General features: G+C 44.9%; 1 protein-coding gene across 2 annotated transcripts in view; it reads right to left on the bottom strand.

Annotated features, from left to right (window-relative positions):
- tcf4 (transcription factor 4) overlaps positions 1 to 22,500 on the bottom strand; it is a gene marked incomplete at its 5' end in the record, with an annotated part of 240,833 nt that overhangs the window by 125,043 nt on the left and 93,290 nt on the right. For both annotated transcript variants that reach the window (XM_080742729.1, XM_080742728.1), the window contains one exon: positions 17,973 to 18,028. In XM_080742729.1, the coding sequence (XP_080598855.1) occupies positions 17,973 to 18,028 (56 nt within the window). The remainder of the gene's footprint in view (positions 1 to 17,972; positions 18,029 to 22,500) is intronic.

Here is a 22,500-nt window from a genome sequence, read left to right on the forward strand (position 1 = left end):
CAGGCACATACTGTGGAAGGTAAACTTTTGGGGACTGGAGGTGTGAAGTGATGCATTGTGGTACTGTATTATGGGAAGCTGCTAAACATAGGCCTACTGGTACTGGATATGGATATAGTAGCATCTGCTATTAATACCTTTTTTAGGATAAACTCTTTGATATGTTCCTACAATATATTTTCCATTGAAAAAACTACTTTTCTCTCGTGCTCTCCCTCCTCCATCGTTTTATTTACTGGGGGTTTCCATTACATCACTGTCTCTCCTCCCCATGCCAAGCTTTCATTCACAAATTCTAAGCGTGGCCGTCTTAACCAATCATCAAACTCTCAATTTGCAAATAGCCAATCAGCTGCTAGTTTCCATTCTTTAAATACTACTGCCACTGACCCTGTCGTTCTGTCTTAAAGTATGTAACTTTGCCCTGCATTTACATAACAAAACATATACTGTATGTTTTATTATATGCAAGTTCCACACAGAGATGACAGCATTAAATGGTTCTGGTGATAAACCCGCTCCACATTTGCATACTGGACTCTGATTGGTCGGTCCCTTACTACTTCAGAGGAAGTGAAATGCTATCACAACTTAACCAAACCAAATCTACAGAGGGCAATTCTTTTTTGTTTACTGATGGTATAGAGGGAAATGAACGGTAAATTTGTATGTATTGTTTTATTTTGTAAACAAATTAAAATACTATGCAAGCTGCAATCGAGGAATTATTTTAATGACCTCAAGAGCTCATATAGCTACAGTTGAGTCAGTACTGCTGTAAGGGGCTGAGACATGGATCCTCACAGCACAACAGGAAAGAGCCCTAGATGGAGTCTACACAAGAATGCTACGAATGGCACTAGGTGTCACATGGACGGACTGCATCAGAAATGTTGACCTCTATAATAGGGAACTAACACGGGTCACAGACACAGTCAGAGAGAGAAGGATGAGGCACTCAGAACTAGTCGAGGCAAACAAGCTGACACTATGGGAGCCAATCCAGGGCAAAGCCAGAAAAGGCAAGAAGCGCACCACCTACAGTATGTAGATGCACTGTGGCGCGTCAGCTTAGCTGACAACACAGTAGAGCTCAAGACCCTGATGTTAAATATGAGAGTGTGGAGGGCAGAGATCCAGGAGTCCCACACTCGCGCATAGCATCGCATTTTAATGAATTAGGCCAATGCTGGGAGCAATGCCTGTTGGTAACGACAGTGCCCAGGACGATGCCCATTCAGAACGATGATGCCCGTTCAGACCGATGCACGTTGAGACCAATGCCATCCTGTTATGCAATACCCGTTGCTCCCCAACCCGTTGTCAGAGTATAGTGAAGAAATACTGTCCACTAGTAGAGATTATGTTCTTTCTTAAACTGCCATGAGTGTGTTTGGGATGGGAAAAAAAAAAAAAAAGAGATCCCTATTTGTACAAATATTTTCTCAATGTGAAAATCATTAATACAAAAAAAATCCATTAAAAAAAGAGAAGCATTGTCTGTCTGTCTGTCTGTCTGTCTGTCTGTCTGTCTGTCTGTCTGTCTATTGACAAACAAGAACAGACAAATTTACAGACGCTAATTAGATTTTTTGTTTTGTTATCTTTCTAACTGAATAAAACAGATTCAATGGAAAGAGCATTAGCCTCTTGGTCCATGTTATTGCATGGTGTTTGGAGGGACACATTATTGTGGACAGGCATGTCATTAACGTTACATTAACATTACAGTAAACCCTCTAGTCTCAGTGAACTGGACTTTCCATCTCAACCAAATCTCTCCATCAGCTTTGAGCTTGTAGATCTACAATTATTTTTGGCAAATGTGTGTCCCCCCCTAGAAAAGACATGCAGGGGTTCAATAGTGGTTATGTATTAATAGTAATGAGGTTACTGTATGTGTGGTTCATAATAATGAGCTTGTGTGTGGACAGACCTATCATTGTTCTCTGCCTGTGATGTGAACAGATGTTTGCGAGGGCCTTCACTTCCTGCTCTCTTCCCATTGGTCATGAAAGAGCCAATGAGAAGGGAGATTCACTCGAGGAATGACAGGATGTTGGGAGGTTTCATCCTGGCAACACTTTTCCTAACATGCACGCACGTGTGCGCGCACACACACATGCGCACACACACACACACACACACCCTTTGTAACCAGATTCCATACTAAAGCCCACGCACAGGATCTGCAGGCCTTCCAGAACGGATGAGGGGTGACACACACACACACACACACACACACACACACACACACACACACACACACACACACACACACACACACACACACACACACACACACACACACACACACACACACACACACAGCTGTGTCTGGTCTTACAATGACACATTCCATGGATGTTTCTAAGCCAGAACATTTTGAGAGAGGCAAAAAAGGAAGGGAGAGAGGGACAGTTTGTGTGTGTGCATGGGTGTGTTCGTGCGTGCGTGCATGCGTGCGTGCATGCATGTATGTGCGTGCGAGCGTGCGTGCGTGCGTGCGTGCGTGCACATGTATGCGAGCGAGAGAAAGAGAGAGTGAGAGATATAGAGAGATACTGGGAAAAAGGAGATAAAGAAAGACAGAGGGGAAGGATTGAAAGAGAGAGAGAGAGAGAGAGAGAGAGAGAGAGAGAGAGAGAGAGAGAGAGAGGGTAGAGAGACAGTGTGAGTGTTTAGTAACTAATGGAGAGGATTCTTCAGTATTGAAGAGTAAAGTGCCTCAGATCAAACAGAGGTCGACATATAGAGAGCTCTTCAGATGTTGAAAACATTAATTAAAATTGTATGATAAACTACACAGCTGAGCACCATTCAATCATTCATTCATTTAAATGTGACCCTTTCCTCAACACTTGCCCCACACTTCCAGCCAGTGTATTTATAATGCTCCCGTCCGCCACTAGGTGTCACTGTCCAGATGCACATACTGTACACAGTAACTAAGCTGCGGTCAACACACAACAAAATATTGAGGAAACAGGCAGAGTTGTTTTGCTTTTCAATAAAAATAAATCATTATCTTCCGCCCATATAATAATTAAAATAATAATCGTCGTTGTCGGGTGGAAACGCAGTAGTGAAAATAGACGATCAACAAGCACACAACTCCTCGCATCGTGAGGCGTTGTGTGCTTGTAGATCTGCTATTTTAACTAGTTTTGTGTGATGCATGGTATGATGAAGCTGGGCTTTACTTTACAAAAATAACATATAAAATGTGAAACTTGGAGATACAAGATTCTACCACTTTTTCTAGTCACGTGTTCAAATACTGGATTGTGATTGGCTTAAAACAGTAGTAAATGAGGCCACAATAGCCGGAATGTGTGAAATGCCCGGATGTACATGCAAATGAGGCACATTTCCGAGATCAATACGCGATGAACGCATCCGGGGACTTCAGGAGGGAGTCGGAACGCTATGGTCGGAACACCTTTCCCCCCACCAACAAATGACGGTCGCAGGCAGCGGTCCTATGTTTACCAACGTGCGTACTATCGTCGCCGATTTATTTGGATCCAATGCAATCCGCCAACTTTAAAGCCCCTTTTCTCTGAACCTATGCCTTTCTGGAAGCGAACAGCCTCTATTTACGGCCGGAACGGTGCTTTTAACTGACGTTAGCTTAGCTGTAAGCTAGGCGACCGAGTATTTCCCGGTGAATCTGTGCGCAAAGGTGGGGGCTTGGGAGTGTGGGGGTCTGGGGGACACGCACCACCACTGACTATTGCTGATGATGGAGAGGTTCTATAGCTTAGCCTTTATGTATTGAAAATGAGAGGCACTCTTGCCGATTTAGTAAGAGACTCGTCTCCAATTGCAAGATATTTAAAAGTTATTTGGGGCCATGATGATGATGATATCCTTTTCTTCCCACAACTAGACTAAGGATTTTATATTGTCTGTGTTATTGTTTACAACCACTGAACCACAATTAACCACAATTATTCACGTGTGGCAAGATTCACTCGTTTTTAGTAGGCTATATAGTGTAGGCTTAGAAGAAGCCTTTTCAGAAGTTAATTTAATGATTTCCATTTAATGATTTCATTTATCCTCATCTAATGCACCGTATGCACGCTGTTTAAAGGCCGTGTAGGCTTTTCAGAAGTTAATTGAATGTTTTCCATTTGCGCTAATGCACGCAACTGTTTTCGCCAGGTTTTAAGGTCTTATTTTAGTTGTTTCTCATAAGCTCGCAACCCTCCTTGCCCATCGGCCCCCACCTTTGCGCACAGATTCACCGGGAAATACTCGGTCGCGTAAGGCGACATCTGTCTCAGCATGGAGTTGGCGCCATCTGGTGGTGAGTAGAAGATGTTGTTTGTGGCACTATTTGTTGTTATGGCGGAAGTTTTATAGGCAATAATGATTGTAACTTAAGATCCTTGCAAGTTACAACTATGTGTTTTCTTTCATGTATATGGGAAAAAGTGGTAGAAAAGCTATTTACCACTCGGGGTCGGACATTATGCTCTGATAATGTCCTGTGTTAGGGGGTTATCGGACTCGGCTTCGCCTCGTCCGATCACCCCCTAACACAGGACATTATCAGAGCATAATGTCCTCTCACTCGGGGTAAATTGCTTACTTTTGTAATGATAAGCGTCTTCTTTCGGCTAGTTCCCACCAGGTATCAGGGATCATCGTCCTCCTCAGTCCCTCCAGCCACCGATGCGTGTCCTGTCTCATTGCATCCATCATTGCACCTTGTCGTCTGCCTAAACCCATGGTTCTCGACATCTTCCGTATCCGGGCACACTTGAAAATCTCAGAAAGGTGGTCTGCATGCATATTTAGAGCATCCATCGATCCATCTTCAACCGCTTATCCGGAGTCGGGTCGCAGGGGGGCAGCAGCTCCAGCAGAGAGCTCCAAACTTCCCTCTCCTGAGCAACATTAGAAACTTCCTCCTGGGGTATCCCGAGGCGTTCCCAGGCCAGTGTGGAGATGTAAATCCCCCACCCCCCATCTGGCCCTCGGTCTGCCCCGGGGTCTCCTCCCAGTGGGACAAGCAGTGAGGACCTACCTACGGAGACGCTCGGGAGGCATCCGTACTAGACACCCAAACCACCTAAGCTGGCTCCTTTCCAAATGTTCATGTTTATTCCAATGACCAGTCAATTGTTTGGGGTCGTGGCTTGGATCAATGGCACTAACGTTGTATACTATCATCATCACAGTGATTCATAGAAAGGTTTAATTCCTTTTTTTTTTACAGTATGTTTCTTACATTATCATTAATTCATCCACTACCAGAGAAAATATTATAAAAAATCCCATTCTGTCATTTTTAGTTTTTCCTTACCTTTTCAAGTAGTCACAAAGTAGTCACAGAATATTTATTTCCAGTAAGATCGATCCCCTGATCGTTGCCAAACACTGAGCTTTTCTCTGTGCTGTGTGTCTGTCTGTCAGTCAGAATGTCTTGTCAGTCAGTGTGTCAATCTGTTATCGTATTGGTTGTGTGGTTTGTACATGTGTGCAGATATGTGTGTGTGTTCTTACACAGTAGACTTGCGTGCGTGCATTCGCGCACGCGCGTGCCTCGACCTCTTTAACAGGTAAGCGAAGCATAATCTAAGCTCCTCTGCAACCTGCCAAAGCATCAAAACGTTTCCCTCAGCATTTTTCTGAGTGGTGTGCCCGTGCGTGTGACCATGAATGCCACCTTCCGTGCGTGTGCGTGCACGCTTGCGTGCATCCACGTGTGTGCGTGCATCCACGTGTGTGCGTGCATCCACGTGTGCCACTGTAGTGGAGTGACTCACTGCCTCAGTCTGATGGCCTCAAAAGTCTAGTATCTCCCCCAGTCCATAAGTATATCCTTTGGTCTGATGGTTAAGATGTTAGACTTTTACGCGGGAAACCCAAGTTCGAATCCCGGGTGTTTCACCACCATCACAGTGTATAGTGATAGAAAGTGAAAGAAAGAAGGTGAAAATGGATTAGTTCACAATTGTGTATTTTTAAAAACAGGGGTTTTCCTCCTTTGTTAAAAAACTTATAATAATAAATCCTGTTTACAGAAGCAAGAAAATCGGTATCTACTGTACATGAAAACACGCAAAAGAAAAAACGAACCAACCAAGAGACTGTCAATTGACAGTCTGTCAACACCTTACAGTCTGGCGATAATGCCCGGTCAGAAACATTCTCTTTTTAGATACCTCAATATAATGATATAGTGTGCAGTGCACACATTAAAAAGACAAGAGTTCAGAAAACATGGGATCTGTATATTCTTATTTTATTTACCAGAATGGATAATTTGACAGGTTGCGATAATTCAAAGTTGGTGTTTATTCATAAGCTTGTCCACCTGGCTCTCGTTGACTTCAATGCAATCCATCATTCCCCAATGCCTAGAATGCAATGTATCTCTGACCTCTCCTTCTTTACATAGCCTTGTTACAGTCCTCTAGCAGAACCAAAGTGACGGCGTCTGTGCCGTTGGACTGATGAATTATGTAGCAGTGACCTCCATAGTGCATCCCGACGCCTCTGTTCCTCAATATGGCGGAATAGCAACTGTATGTTTAGGTATAAAACATGCACAAAGTCTTGTTAGCCAGGTTGGAACCAGTGTTAACTTTGGCAGCACATTTTTGATTTAGTTTTACCGGTAGTCGCAGTCTTTTGAATAAAATGCAATTTAGTTTTAGTCATATTTTAGTCATCTGAAATGTTTCAGTTTTAGTCTAGTTTTAGTCGACTAAATATCATAATATTTTAGTCGACTAAACGTACAGTTGATTTTGTCGACAAAAACATTGGTGTCGTAATGGCTGATTCTACACACTTGTTTTTCACTCTGAAAATAGCCGATCTGCAAGCTCACAACGCTGGTTGGAACCAGCACTGTTTTTGTCCACGTCCATCATTGCACAAACTATCACGTAAAGTTTAAATAAAGGAAATAACGGCGTACACACTGATGTCACTAGCAAAAAGCTATGGCGCACACGTATGACCTTGTTTACCTTGTCTACAAGTCAACACACACACACAAAAGGGCCACGCAGTTCGCATATGGATCAAGGGCCCAAACGAATAGAAACATTGTGTGGGCTGTCCAGGTCTAAATCAGAGGAAAACAAAAACAGATTGACACATTAATGAGATGGGTGTCAATGTTGCCAAACCGAGTCAGACCCCAACCAGTGAAAAACTACCAAAACAGGGATCAAACTAAATAAATAAATAAATAAATCAGGAAATAATCAGGAAATAATCAGGAAAGAGGAGGGAGGGGGGAGAGAGAGAGAGAGAGAGAGAGAGAAAGAGAGAGAGAGGGAGAGATCAGAGTCATGCCCAGTCTGCTATTTTTGGCAGGTGACGCGGCCCTACGACCAAGTATCTCTCATCAGACCATCCTCTCATCCTGTCCCACCCTTCACCCAGATGATGTGGGCTTTTCTGCTTAAGTAGACAGAACGTCCCTTTAGTTCCTTTTATAGCAGACCACATCCAGATGACAGCGGGGAGCCCACACACAACCAGAAGTATGCGTGCACGTGCATGCATGTGCTTTGGTTTGCTTTGGTTTCTCTCTCGGTTGTATGTGTCACTCTGCGGGTGTATTTATCCCAACATACAGATGGACAGATTCATGCACATGAAAGGTACATTTTTGAAAGGCGACATTTGCGCTCACAAGAAGGTGTGTTGAATTAGGCCTAATTGTCTTATTTACTCTGAGGCAGCAGCTGATTACTCGAGCAGCGAATGGGAGGGATTCTGCATTCCAAACACAAATGGTGGGTACTGGGAATGTGGGATTTCTTTTTTGCAACATGAAACCCTGAACCAGCTGAGGAATAAATGGGAGGCGTACCAATGTTACCTCATTCATCCCTATACTGTAGATATGACCCAGAATAGATGACTTGAACATTCGGAGGGTCAAACACCTGGCACTGGCTAGCTGGTTGCTAAGTTTACAGTACAAAAATTCAAAAGACAGGACTGTGGTCTGTGAAAAAAATTAATATATATATATATATATATATATATATATATATATATATATATATATTTGTTTGTGGAAATGGAACGTAAGCTCAGATATATTTTACAGTCTATGTATCTCCCACCATCTCCTAATGCTGTTGGTACAACATAAGTTCAGGAGGAATAAGACCACACCGGAGAACTATCTCCCCACTATGTTATTGCCTCCAATCTGGCTGACTTCTACTTCTCCCAAGCTCACCTGCTCGTGATCCCATTGATAACAACTCCTCCCTTATCTCCTCCCCGAAACCAATCAAGGGTTGTATTTATACATGACCACCTCCACCTGCCATCCCCTGATCCGTTTCTCGCATGGACACACACAAGCTCAGGCTCACCAACGTGTCCCTGGGTCAACTCAACCGAACCGATTAAATAATATTAATTACAAAATGTAGGCCTACAATTCCTCCTCCTACAACCGACAAGATGCCAGGTCGTACTCCAGCGATGCCATCACTTGTATCCAGCACCAGGCAGCAAGCGAGATCAAAAACCAACCACACAGTCTGTGGCCACTAACTTTAACATGTTTCGCCAGCGGCCCGGTTCCACACGCCGTCTCGCGGCAGTCCCGGTTCGGCGCATTACAACGCCACCACCGTCCTATCCTCACACAACCAGTCAGTCCAGTCCCGACCGCCACGGTGTTTCGAGTCACCTCCGCGGCTAGCAAATAGCCCTTTTTCTCCCACGCCGCCATTCAAAGCCGGCTCGCTCCACGGGACTCCGCCACAACTCTCAGCGATGACGTCACTCCCAGATCCAGAGTTGCTCAGCCCTGCTTACGATTTTCTGTCCAACACTCAAAGCTAAGTATCTTTCCACACACCCGACTCCTATACCCACAGCACATCTGTGTCTCTATCACAATACATGCACTACCGGCCGTCTCTCTGGCGCCTGTCAGCTACCGTAATGCCTGGACTATTGTCACAGGCGCATTGATACCAACTCAGCTGCGCTGAGCTACCGTATATGACACTCACCTACTCATTCGTCAACCTCCACCATTCTACATTGATTCATTGAATACTATCAGTCCCAACAACAATACAGGCTAGAGCAAAGGTACCTTACAATGATCATTTCCATTGCAGCCCTACATTAACCGGAAAAAAAAAAAAAAAAAAAAAAAAAAAAAAAGTAGCCAGTATTCATTTCAAGCCAGTATTCATTTCAAGCCAGTATTCATTTCAAGCCAGTATTCATTCATTTCAAGCCAGTATTCATTCATTTCAAGCAAGCATTCATTCATTTCAAGCCAGTATTCATTCATTTCAAGCCAGTATTCATTCATTTCAAGCCAGTATTCATTCATTTCAAGCCAGTATTCATCCCAAGCCAGTATTCATTTCATTCCAAGCCAGTATTCATTCATTTCAAGCCAGTATTCATTCATTTCAAGCAAGCATTCATTCATTTCAAGCCAGTATTCATTCCAAGCCAGCATTCATTCCAAGCCAGTATTCATTTCAAGCCAGTACTCATTCATTTCAAGCCAGTATTCATTCATTTCAAGCCAGTATTCATTCATTTCAAGCAAGTATTCATTCATTTCAAGCCAGTATTCATCCCAAGCCAGTATTCATTTCATTCCAAGCCAGTATTCATTCATTTCAAGCCAGTATTCATTCATTTCAAGCAAGCATTCATTCATTTCAAGCCAGTATTCATTCCAAGCCAGCATTCATTCCAAGCCAGTATTCATTTCAAGCCAGTATTCATTCATTTCAAGCCAGTATTCATTCATTTCAAGCCAGTATTCATTCATTTCAAGCCAGTATTCATTCATTTCAAGCAAGCATAGATTCATTTCAAGCAAGCATTCATTCATTTCAAGCCAGTATTCATTCCAAGCCAGCATTCATTCCAAGCCAGTATTCATTTCAAGCCAGTATTCATTCGTTTCAAGCCAGTATTCATTCATTTCAAGCCAGTATCCATTCATTTCAAGCAAGTATTCATTCATTTCAAGCCAGTATTCATCCCAAGCCAGTATTCATTTCATTCCAAGCCAGTATTCATTCATTTCAAGCCAGTATTCATTTCAAGCCAGTATTCAGTCATTTCAAGCCAGTATTCATTCATTTCAAGCAAGTATTCATTCATTTCAAGCCAGTATTCATTCCAAGCCAGTATTCATTCCAAGCCAGTATTCATTCCAAGCCAGTATTCATCCCAAGCCAGTATTCATTTCATTCCAAGCCAGTATTCATTTCAGTATTCGAGATCCACCAGATCTTGTCGCGGCTTCTTTTGGGCTCCCGTACTGTCCAGCCGCTCCGTCCTCATCCACTCAGACTCCAGTATTCACTCCAGTATTCACTGCCACGATTACCAATCCCCCCATCCACAACAGCAACCATTCACTCACTACAGTCACGGCGTTCCGCCGCCGTCCTGTCACCTAAGCAAAGGCGTTTCCGCCTTCTCCCTGTCACCCAAGCAAAGGCGTTCCGCCTTCCCCTCGTCTAAGCAAAGGCGTTCCGCCTTCCCCTCGACTAAGCCAAGGCGCTCGCCGACCTTCCTGTCACCTAACCAAAGCGTCGTCGCCGCTTTACTTAGCAGGTGTTGTTGCCACCTTCCTGTCACCTAACCAAAGCGTTGTCGCCGCTTTACTTAGCAGGTGTTGTTGCCACCTTCCTGTCCCGAGGCACCTCCCTGGCCTCTTCTTTTTCCCATTCTACCTCCAAACGTATTTCCATGCCTCCATGTTCTCCAAATAGCACCAGTATTCACCCATACCAGTATTCACCCACACTGTCCAGCCGCTCCTTCCTCATACATTCCTCACCATTCCAGCATTCACCCATACCAATGTTCAGGCATACCAGTATTCAGGCATACCAGTATTCAGGCATACAAGTATTCAGGCATACCAGTATTCACCCATACCAGTATTCACCCATACCAGTATTCACCCATTCCAGTATTCACCCATACCAGTATTCACCCATTCCAGTATTCACCCATACCAGTATTCACCCATTCCAGTATTCACCCATTCCAGTATTCACCCATTCCAGTATCCACCCGTTCCAGTGGTCCAACCCTGCCCATGCCATGTGTTCGTGGCAAACAAAGCACCACTTTTTGGGGCCTTAAAGCGTAAACTCGGCGCCACTCCAGATCCATGGACCTCGGCGCCACTCCAGATCCATGGACCTCGGCGCCACTCCAGATCCAAGGACCCCAAAGCCAAACACCCAGGGTCCATCGCCCCCTGGAACCACTAACCGCCACCTGCTAGCACCCAGACCAACAAGCACCCACACCTATTCAGCCCATCTCCACCGCACAACTCATCTACACCACATGACTCATCTACACCACACCATCCTCAGTACTCCATCCCTCAATCAGTCTCCATTCATACACACTGTATCCATTCAATAAATACAACCCAACTGATATCGTTTGATGGTGTGGTCTTTACTAGTGAAATGCTGTTGGTACAACATAAGTTCAGGAGGAATAAGACCACACCGGAGAACTATCTCCCCACTATGTTATTGCCTCCAATCTGGCTGACTTCTACTTCTCCCAAGCTCACCTGCTCGTGATCCCATTGATAACAACTCCTCCCTTATCTCCTCCCCGAAACCAATCAAGGGTTGTATTTATACATGACCACCTCCACCTGCCATCCCCTGATCCGTTTCTCGCATCCCTCCACCACCCCAATCTCCACACTTTTCTCATGCGCTCCACTAACATTTCCTCATCCTTTACTTCAGGTTCCAGATGGGGCCTTAAAGCGTAAACTCGGCGCCACTCCAGATCCATGGACCTCGGCGCCACTCCAGATCCATGGACCTCGGCGCCACTCCAGATCCAAGGACCCCAAAGCCAAACACCCAGGGTCCATCGCCCCCTGGAACCACTAACCGCCACCTGCTAGCACCCAGACCAACAAGCACCCACACCTATTCAGCCCATCTCCACCGCACAACTCATCTACACCACATGACTCATCTACACCACACCATCCTCAGTACTCCATCCCTCAATCAGTCTCCATTCATACACACTGTATCCATTCAATAAATACAACCCAACTGATATCGTTTGATGGTGTGGTCTTTACTAGTGAACGGTCTGTCTCTCCTACACTGTCTCCCACTAAACTGTCCTATTGTCTCTCTTTTACACTCTACCAAGGACCTCCAACGTAAAATAAGGACTTATTTGGGATGTTCCTTTTAGGCAGGGTGTTTAACTGTACTTGTACTGTACTACATTTCTATTGTATTGACTACTTGTACTGTTATAGTGCGACGATTCGTAAGGATCAAAGCTAGTTCAGGGGGCGGTCCCAAGGGAGCGCGCGCGCGGAGGGGGGCGGGTCACTACGTCCTGCCCCCCCCCTTACCCATAGTTCTTAGGGAAGTCAGATGGTGGGACTCAGTCTTGTTGCATAGCACTGCTGCTGCTACCACGCTGCAGTACACACACAAGTGCCACACTTGTTGCTTGCAGGTAGCTGTGCTGTTGCCCACCGCTTGGAGAGGGTGCCTAACTTGGCTGAGTATTTCTGGCTGTTTCTGCTATTTTACTATCGCTCAATTCATGTTCTTAGCTGCCAAACTAAGAAGCTGTGTTCTTGGCCAGGTTGTATGGGAAGTTGAGATTGTTATTCTGGTAATCGCTGAATTCTAAACTGCTGTTTCAAGGTTCAGATTTCTTGCTATCGTTGCTGGTGCCTAGCTGATTTCTGTACTTTCAGTTGTTTGTTGCTAAAGCTATTTCAAAGGTGCTTCAGGCTTGCTAAAGTTGCTAAAGGTAAACTCAGTATCATAGAAGTTGGCTGTGGCTACGGGCTAAATGCTAACTTATTTCGTGCCCTGGTGGGCCTTTACTGGGCTACCATGAGTTAAAGTAATCTCAGTTGTTGGGTTGTCGATAACAATGTCAGTACTTTGCAACGGCGCGGGCCGTATCGGCTAGCGCGGAACAACAGGGTTAATGTACAGTCAGCTAGGAGCTAGGTGGCTATTGCTAGCCGGCTATTTCGGTAAGGATGCTGTTAGCTGGTAAATCAATGTGCTAGCCATGTCAAGGCATAGGCGGCGGCCCGCGTGAAAACATGGCCCCGTAGCAAGTAATGAATCACGCTAGGAGGATTCAGTTTGTAGGTTGCAGGTGTCTGTAAACGGCAGCGTTCACCTAGCTCTGAGCTAGCCGAGTCACGTCAAGCGGTGATTTACGGCATGACGTTCGGCAGCGAATACTAAGCGCTGCGTGTGGGAAATGTAGTTCTCTATCATGCCAAGCCTCGGCGTCGTGCTAGTAGCAAGAGTCGTATGAATTACTAGTCACGTCAGGCCAGGAGGAAGCTTTCGATTCAAGCTTCGCTCGCAGCATGCTTAATCTAGTTAGTATGGGGCTATATTGCTTCTGCCTCGCCTCGGGTTATGTGTCTGTCCTGACGTCACCAGTTGAACTCGCTAGTGCATGCAGGGAATCGTAGTCTTCTCTATATGCTCGGTAGCTCCAGCTAAATATTCTCTTCTGCTACGGTAGGGGCCATCGTTCATTCCAGCCACGAGCTGTCTGTTGATGGTCGGCTAGCTTGCAACTCAGAACTCATGTAGCTAAAGAGGTTTGCTAACGTTCCGTAATGACTCTTCAAGCTGCCTATTCCATGGGGGTTGCGTGTGTCCGTGGTCAGCAGCTACCTAGCATACAGGCTAGCAGAGGGTAACGTCACAAAGCGAAGGGTGGCGCACGGTCTGCGCATTCTGAGCACATGGGTAATGTGGCTCTCTAGCATTTAACCTCCATGTCACCTGGTCCGTTACGATTCTTTTTCGTTATTATATTATTTTATGTGCACGCGCAGTTCAATAGGGCAGGGATGCGCATGTATTATCAATGTCTATGCTTCGCTTGTGCCCACTGTACAAGCTTAGCATACAGGCTTCGTTTGCTGTTCATGAGGTTTTTGCCTGGTCTCGGTTAATGCTAGCTTTGCCCAAGCTGCGGCTGCCTGCTGGCATAGCAGCTGATGATGGTTGCCGATGCTACTCTGGTGAAAACGCTAACATCTGTTTATGTTTGCAGCTCGGGCCAGAAACTGCCGCGTGTCTGTTGGCATCAGGGCGGCGTCGAGTGTGGCAGCGTTGAAGTCATTGGATACTATCCTCTATCGAGCTGCCGTATTGTTTCAATCTAAGGTTATAGTTCTGGGTCACTGCGTATCGCACTGTATGCCCTTGTGGTGTTTCCGTAGCTGCGGCACTCGAGCTAATAATTACAGCTAAGGCTACTGCTAGTGAAAAATGACGAGTTGTTTATCTTTACAATCACATTAAAGCGGCTACAGGACTGTTGCATCATGTTCACCATTGCAGCTCCAGGATAAAGGCTGCTAACGCCATGCTTTCTTTTCAGCTCAGGCTAAAGTGCTACATGTCTGTTGCTGCAGCTCACGCCAAAGCGAATACTTGTTGGTTGCTAACATTCTGTTTATTATTTCAGCTCCACGCTGGAGTGGCTGCAGGCCCACTGCTACGTCATCAGGTTATCATGGCAGCTTTAGGCTAAAGCGGCTACATGTTCCACTAATCGTGTTTTACTTTTTAGCTTCTTGCTGCGGCTGCTACATGTCTAAATGCTAACATAATTTCTATCCTTTCAGCTCATGCTGGAGCTGCTGCATAGCTGCTACTACAGCAGGTCGCCATAGCAGCATGGCGCTGCAGCTGCTGAGGTTTTCTGCTAACAGATTTATCATTACAGCTCCAGGCCGGAGCTGCGGCATGCCCCCGCCACGGCATCAGGTTAGCATGGCAGCTTTATGCTAAAGCTGCTACATGTTCCACTAAATCGCGTTTTTCTTTATAGCTTCGGGCCACGGCTGCTACATGTTGCTGCTAACATCATGTTTGTCCTTTCAGCTTCTTGCCGGAGCCGCTGCATAGCGGCTGCTACAGCATGCCATCATTGCAGCGTCGCGCTGCAGCGGCTGAGTGTTTTCTGCTAATATGTTTATCTTTATAGTTTTGTCCACTACTGCATAATTCCATGAGACCAGTCAGGAGTCGGTTAGCACTGGAGAGGGCATTGCTACTACAGCTTCCGCTACTTCTGCCGCTACCATGAGCTGCCAGCCTGCCCGCCCGCCCTCCCGCCCGCATGCCTGCCCGCCTGCACGCGCCATATTCAGCAGACGGAAGTGGCCTACCGCCAGCCCGCCGCCGCCTGCCTTCCCGCCCGCCTGCCTTCCCACCTGCCTGTCGGCCCTCCAGTCCGGCTGCCCGCTCGCCCGCTACAGCATCAGTTAATGCTATTACTGCTGCTACCATGAGCATGATCCAGCGCTGCGTCGTGCTGGAAGCCTGTGGTGCCGGCCCATCTTCCGGAGGCGCTGTCAGGCTGCGACCGTCGTCGCCACCGCCAGGTCGCAAGGGAACATGGGAAGCTGCAGTTCCAGCACCAGCGGTGGGAACTCCATTCCTCTCGCCAGCTGCAGCTTTCCCAGATGCCCTGAGGAGCCACACTCTAGCAGGTAAATAGCAACGCATTTGCTTGTTCGATTCTGTGAGCGTTCAGCCGCTCTCTAAGCTTGCTAATAATAGGCAACCATAGTTACATAGCAGCGACTTACTTGTACTGAATGTTGGGCTTTAGCCGCTCTCTAGGCTTGCATAGCTTGCCTTTAAAGGTCAAGACGGGTATCTCGTGGAGATTCTCATATGTGCAGCAGCAGACTCTGCAGCAGAGCGCTCCGTGGGCTGCGAAAATGTTCTCTGTGATCCTAAAAGTCAGCGACCTTAGGCGTGGTTTCCTTGTTATGGTCAGCTAAAGCTAAGATGGTAATTTCTGCGGCAAGCACATGCGGTCACCAAGGCCAGGCTTAAGATGCGACTAGCTCATGGCCTCTGAAGATTGCAGCTCGCAGTTTAAGCAGGGAAGGTACACCAGTGTCAGTCGCAGAACTAACTCTCCCTTCTGTCCTTTCATGTCCATGCTGAACACCGGGCTGTCTGCCCGACGTCCTCGTCTCACGACCCCCGGAGAGAGCTGCCAGATTTGCGGCCCGCCCCTCTTCACTCTGCATTCTCTCCGGATCGGAGCAGCCACACCACCAGCACTTCTGGTGCCCTCAGCTAACTCAAGATCCTGCACGCCAAGCTATCAAGCACACACAACACAGGACTGACCGAAGCGCAATGGTTCCAAGCTGGAGTTGGACGCGTTTCAGTTAACGCTTCTGCTGCTGATGCTAATAGTGCTGCAGGCACTATTAACAGGGTTGTTCCATAGGGTTCATTTTGCTGCTTCTGCTGCGTTACTCGGGGCACGCGCCCCTGATAGGTTGCATGTTTTATTTGCTGCTTCTGCTGCGTTACTCGGGGCACGCGCCCCTATCATGCAAAAGCTAGGTGGTTGCTGGGGTGCTAGTTAGGTAGGATGTGAAGCTGTATGGCGCTGTAGTTATATGAATTAAAGGTTCATCGCTGCTTCTGGTTCTGCTGTCTATATAGATATATACGTCCATGTTGCTGCTCCCGCTTTTCTCTAGGGTGTTTTAGTATGGCTTCAGTCAGATTGCAGTATATCGTTATAGTCAGCAGTACCACCTTCCTCACCGTTGGTTCGGTCTGCCAGCTGCTAACATTCTTAATTATTAAATTGCTTTAGCAGTACTTATAGCGTTTTTGGCAAGCTGCCAATATCATTGCTTAGTATTTTGCCTTAGTAATATTCGCTCTGCCAGATGCTAATATGCTTAATTATTATTTTTTTGCGTTAGCAGGAAAGGCAGTTCATAGTTTGCCCCGCAGTAATGATAACTTAATCGCTAGAGTCACAGCAGAGCTGCCTTCCTCGCAGTTGGCTAGCACTGGCATGGGATTCTGAGATTTTGGCGTGCTTTGGGGGTTTGTAGTTTTGGGGGGTATCGGGCCAGGGCTCGCTGTAATTAGATTATGACCTCGATGCTCATGGTAACATGAGGATCGTGGGTTCAGCGAGCCATGGCCCGAGGCAGAACCCCATGCCAAACCATGCTAACTTAGGCTATAGATTCTATGCTGTCTTATAGTAGAGCTAAGGTAGGCTGCCAATACTATGCGCTTAGATATAGGCTTAGATTCTATGCTGTCTCTATAGTAGGGTGCTCAATATGCCATGCTGTGTGATGCTTGCTTTCTGCCTTCATTCTGGTCAATAAAGTATATCTTAACCCAAGTGATCGTCTCCTGAAATAGTGCGACGATTCGTAAGGATCAAAGCTAGTTCAGGGGGCGGTCCCAAGGGAGCGCGCGCGCGGAGGGGGGCGGGTCACTACGTCCTGCCCCCCCCCTTACCCATAGTTCTTAGGGAAGTCAGATGGTGGGACTCAGTCTTGTTGCATAGCACTGCCCCGCCACCACCCCAGCGCCACCTTCAGGTTCTGCCTTAGATCCCCCTCGGGGGGTATCGGGCCAGGGCTCGCTGTAATTAGATTATGACCTCGATGCTCATGGTAACATGAGGATCGTGGGTTCAGCGAGCCATGGCCCGAGGCAGAACCCCATGCCAAACCATGCTAACTTAGGCTATAGATTCTATGCTGTCTTATAGTAGAGCTAAGGTAGGCTGCCAATACTATGCGCTTAGATATAGGCTTAGATTCTATGCTGTCTCTATAGTAGGGTGCTCAATATGCCATGCTGTGTGATGCTTGCTTTCTGCCTTCATTCTGGTCAATAAAGTATATCTTAACCCAAGTGATCGTCTCCTGAACTCCATTTTTTGTCTAATAAAATAATCAATTAAAAAAAAACTCTCAGCTTCTCTACTAGTCTCTCTCATATTGCTTATAATGTTGTCACCATTGTGACAAACAGTCCATGGAACAGCAGCTCAAGTAATAAAAACGACAAGATCTACCAAACACACTCAACAGGATCAATTTAAACCGCTGATGATGGCTGATGAACAGAACTGAGACTGACCTGGTGACAATGTGGGTTGGAATCTCTGCTGTAGTAGGAAGATCTCTCAGTTTTACCTAGAGGAGAGGACAGGACAGGAGAGGAGAAAAACAAAATCTTGTGTTAAACTCAAACAGTCCATTCAATATGTATTTGAAAACATTGCGGTGAGAAATAAGCAGCTTAGTAACATGAACATGCTTCACGCTGCCCCTCTCTCTATCTCCCTCGGGCTGTGTGAGATGCAGGCTACAAACATGGGGGATGGGACCTTCTGATTGGTTCAGAAACATACAGGCTTCCGTTTCAGACTGAAACTTCCAAATAAAATGACCAAAAATGCCATTTCCCTGGGACTTTTAAAGAACAAGAGTAAAACAGAAATATTGAATACGTGCATATCACGCTTGTTGCATTATCAGGTCATTGCCTGATTACTTAAGTCATTAATTAATTTCTCCATTAACCACTTAAAGCCTATATATATTTAGTCCTCCATGGCTCTAGGCATTATCCTTTTCCCACTAAATAGCCGATCTACAAGCTGTGAGCTATTTTATCGCTGAATGGTTGCCCCAGAATAGGGACGCTATGGGTTCACGTGGGTCAATTCAAACGCCTCCTCTCCGACATGTTTAGCAAGCACACCCAAGAAAAGACAGGGTTTAATAACGGTGTCTCTTCCCGCTGTGGATAGCAAGTTACGCATGGTTCAGCTAACAAGCCAACCTTAGCCTACATCTTAAAATCTAAATAAATAAAATGTTTCTTCAGTCTTACAGTAATTAAAATGTTTTTCACAGCAGCCATTTTGGCATGAAGTAGTTAAGTAAACACAAGACTGCTACCAATGATACTAATTGAGGTTCTGTTCCATTCATGTCAAAGCTGCTGCTTCACTGGAAAGGCTCTTACATTAAATGGAACAGAACCTTAATTAGTATCATTGGTAACACCTGTTTACTAGGTGTGTAACGATATAGTAACTGTATCGAAATATCGTTTTTAACTTAAAAAATCGAAGTATATCGAAATGAAAACAGCTAAAATCGAATCGTATCGTTTTATTTTGTATCGTATCGAATCGGCAGTGCAAAGAATCGATTGTATCGATACTACCTACTTGGAATTGTATTTAGCATTTTTAAAGGGCCTACACCATGCTTTTAAAACTATATTTTTTGTATAAATATATGCTCAAAATTGAGTCTTAGACAGGTTTTAACCCTCAACAAACACTCTGACCATTCTTTTTGTTTGTTCTAGCTCTACTATAATGAGGCTCTCCAGCTGCAATACCAAAACGGCCTCTGTTTGCTCAGGGGCGCATCTAGTGGGGTTTTTCCAGAAAAAAAAAATAAGTTTTTTGGAAAAAAAGAAGTTTTTTGAAAAAAAAAAGTTTTTGAAAAAAAAATTTTTTTTTTATTTTTTATTTTTTACTCTGAAAAAAAAAACGGGAAACGCGTGTGACGTCACATGCGTCAACTCTCAGAACAGCACTGTTCTGAGAACCCGTGGAAAGCTTTTCATCTCTGTCTTCCCAAAACCAGAGAAAGACAGTGGGCCAGTGGGACCCCAAAAAAAGGTTTTAAAATAGAAAAAGTGAAAATTCATGGTGTAGGTCCTTTAAGAAGAAAAATGTAAAAGGAGGGGTTTAATTACTTTTCCTTTCCATATAGCTACACTGGTCTATCGATAAATGTGTGTAATCTCTGTGTTCATGTCAAGGTGCAGGTTTGTCAATATATAATGTCCATGTATTTGGCAGATAATCACTGTGTTTACATATTTACATCCATAATAATACACGTTTCCCTTAAAAATCTGCACTATCCACACCTTTCACACAGATTTAATGACTTTGCTAAATAGTAACTATATCGATTTTAAATCATTGAATCGAATCGTATCGTATCGCCATGAATGAACCAATATCGTCCATGTATCGTATCGTCAACCATGTATCGTGATATGTATCGAATCGCTATTAAAATGTATCGTTACACCCCTACTGTTTACCCTACTAGTTTATTTGATAGTTATCCACAAGTTTTCCATGGAACTTACTGGTGAAAAGGGTGTGTGTTAATAATGTGGGCTTCATTTCCTCCACACAAATCACTTCAAATCACTTAACAAGCACCGTCCAAGTAATCACCATGCAGAGATTCAGGTGTCACAGGCTCACAGCAGCAACAGCAACCAGTCAGAATGAAACACAGGACAAGAGGTGCTACCAGCTAAGAGGAACAGGAAGTGCATGTCCAACTTCCATGCAAGCTGGGCTCATGGGGCACTGGAAACTTGTGGATAGCTTCCATGAAAAATGGCCATTGCTTAACTTCATCATACATTGAGTCACAGTCATATGCAGCATATGTATATTATGTATAGCGTCGCTGTCAAGCAGAAAACGATCTTCACTTTTCATCTTTTTGTTTTTCATAAATTAATTGAAGCCCCATTTAACATTTCATTTTATGACAGTGTTGTGCAAAAGTAGTCACATCTTAAATATGTGATGAGCAAAGATGATAATGACTAATGCTAATGTTACATTTCTTCAGTTTTATTGCAGTTGGACGTTAGCTTTCTTTCATTCTTTTGCATTGGACTTTTGCATATCAATGTTACAGTGATATCATTTGAACAATGATAGACGCTATACATTAACTGTGTGTGCTGCTGTTGCTGTGCTGTGATTGGCGTAGCAGCATCAGCTGAGCTGTTATCGGCCTATTTTGTTGGGACGCACAGAGCAGCCCTATTCAATACATGTCACCTGCCAATGTACAATTTAACACATATCCTTCGGATGGCCATTGCTGAGTGGAGAGGCCTTCTGGGAATTGGGTGCCCAGGATCGAACCCATGACCTTGTCGTCCAAAGGTAAGAGAGCTATACCCGGACACGGCACTTAACTCCTAACATGCTCACAGAAGGTTGTATTAGTGGTAGCCACTGCTGCTATAGTAAGGATGGGTAAAAGTAAATTCTACGTACATAAAGTCCAGCTGAAGTCAAGATCACCACAGAAAGCTTGATTTCAAATAATGCACCCATTTGTAAATGTTCAAAATGAAACCAAATGGTCATTGTTGTGCATTCTCTCATTGGGGTCACTTCTAAACTGGTTGAAATAACAGTGAGATTAAACTCCTATTACATGGAACCCCCTCAAGGACCCCTGGGGGTCCCGAACCTCACTTTGAGAACCACCATCTGCCATGCCTGCAACGCATGGAGTCACAGACAGCTCAGCCTAGCTTTGTGCGTCGACTACAAAACAAAGACTGTTTTCCATTCTTCACATACAGTACATTTAGGTTGAGGATTCCTTTCTTTCTGCATCAAAACAAGACAAAGTACAGAGACACATAAAAGAGGATGCAGGGAGCAGGCTACAATGTGTACAGTCGCATGCTTTGCTTTCAAGTGGTATAAAAAGTCATGCATGCAAAACCGTTCTTTATTCCGTTTAGAGCACTCCCCCTCTCCCTCGGGCCAAGGGGGCAGGGGCGTCAATTGGGTATGGCAGGGGTATGCAGCTGCCATACCCTGGGTCCAGGGGGAAAATAAAAGTTACTTTTAAATATAAATCCACGAATGTCTCTTTGTCTTTCTGTGCTCGTTATTATGTTGTTAAATTACAGTAAAATAACTACAAATGCAAAATGTAACAAAATGGTCACTTTAACAAGGTATTATAATTATATTCTCCACACTTTTATTCTCCCCACCTTGACAAGATTCCCAGGTTCCATAGGTCAGCTGCAGAGGTGCAATGCATTATTGTTAATTGTGGCACGTTTACTAACATGCCAAGTTTAGCTGCACTTGAACAACCGTTCCAGGCTGCCATATCCAGCCCAAGAAACCGTAGAAACGGGGGGGGGGGGGGAATAAAATGTACTTCTTAAAATAAATGTATCATGCCTGTTGCTAAGGTATGGCAACATGACTGGTGTTGCCATACCTTAGCTTTTTTCTGAACTGACGCCACTGCAAGGGGGGGTGCACAAATGTAACTAAATGGACCCTTACGCAGGTCCATTTTGTACAATCTAAGGGTATATTGACACTAGATTTGACAGTGAACTAAACACAGAAAACAGTGAATCATAATTGAAACATCACAGGTTAACAGGAGTAAAAAAGAAAGAAAGTGGGTGACGTTCGTTTTTGTGCGATTGTTATTTCCAGAAAGGAGAAAGCGGAGAAGGAGGTAAGAAAAAGACAAATCAACAATAGATATCTACAGTATATACACATAGCATACAGTATAAACAGGGGCTTCACAAGGGGGGGGGGAAGTGGGACTGAGTTACTAGGGCCCAAGGTGGGGGGAGAGGGCTTAATTATTCTATACATTGGCTATTGAAAAATAGCAGATATACAAGCTCACAGCGCGGCACCGAGTGCCGGGTGCAAGCTTGGAAATCTGCTATTTTTGAAAGGTTGTGAAAATGTGTGATTTTTAAGCGAACATTTGTAACTCAAATTTTGCTTCTGGAACTAAATATTTTGAGATGGGGGTCCGTGGCCAAA

Source organism: Nannobrachium achirus (genome assembly GCF_963921795.1).
Source record: "Nannobrachium achirus genome assembly, chromosome: 15".
NCBI classification, from domain to species: domain Eukaryota; kingdom Metazoa; phylum Chordata; class Actinopteri; order Myctophiformes; family Myctophidae; genus Nannobrachium; species Nannobrachium achirus.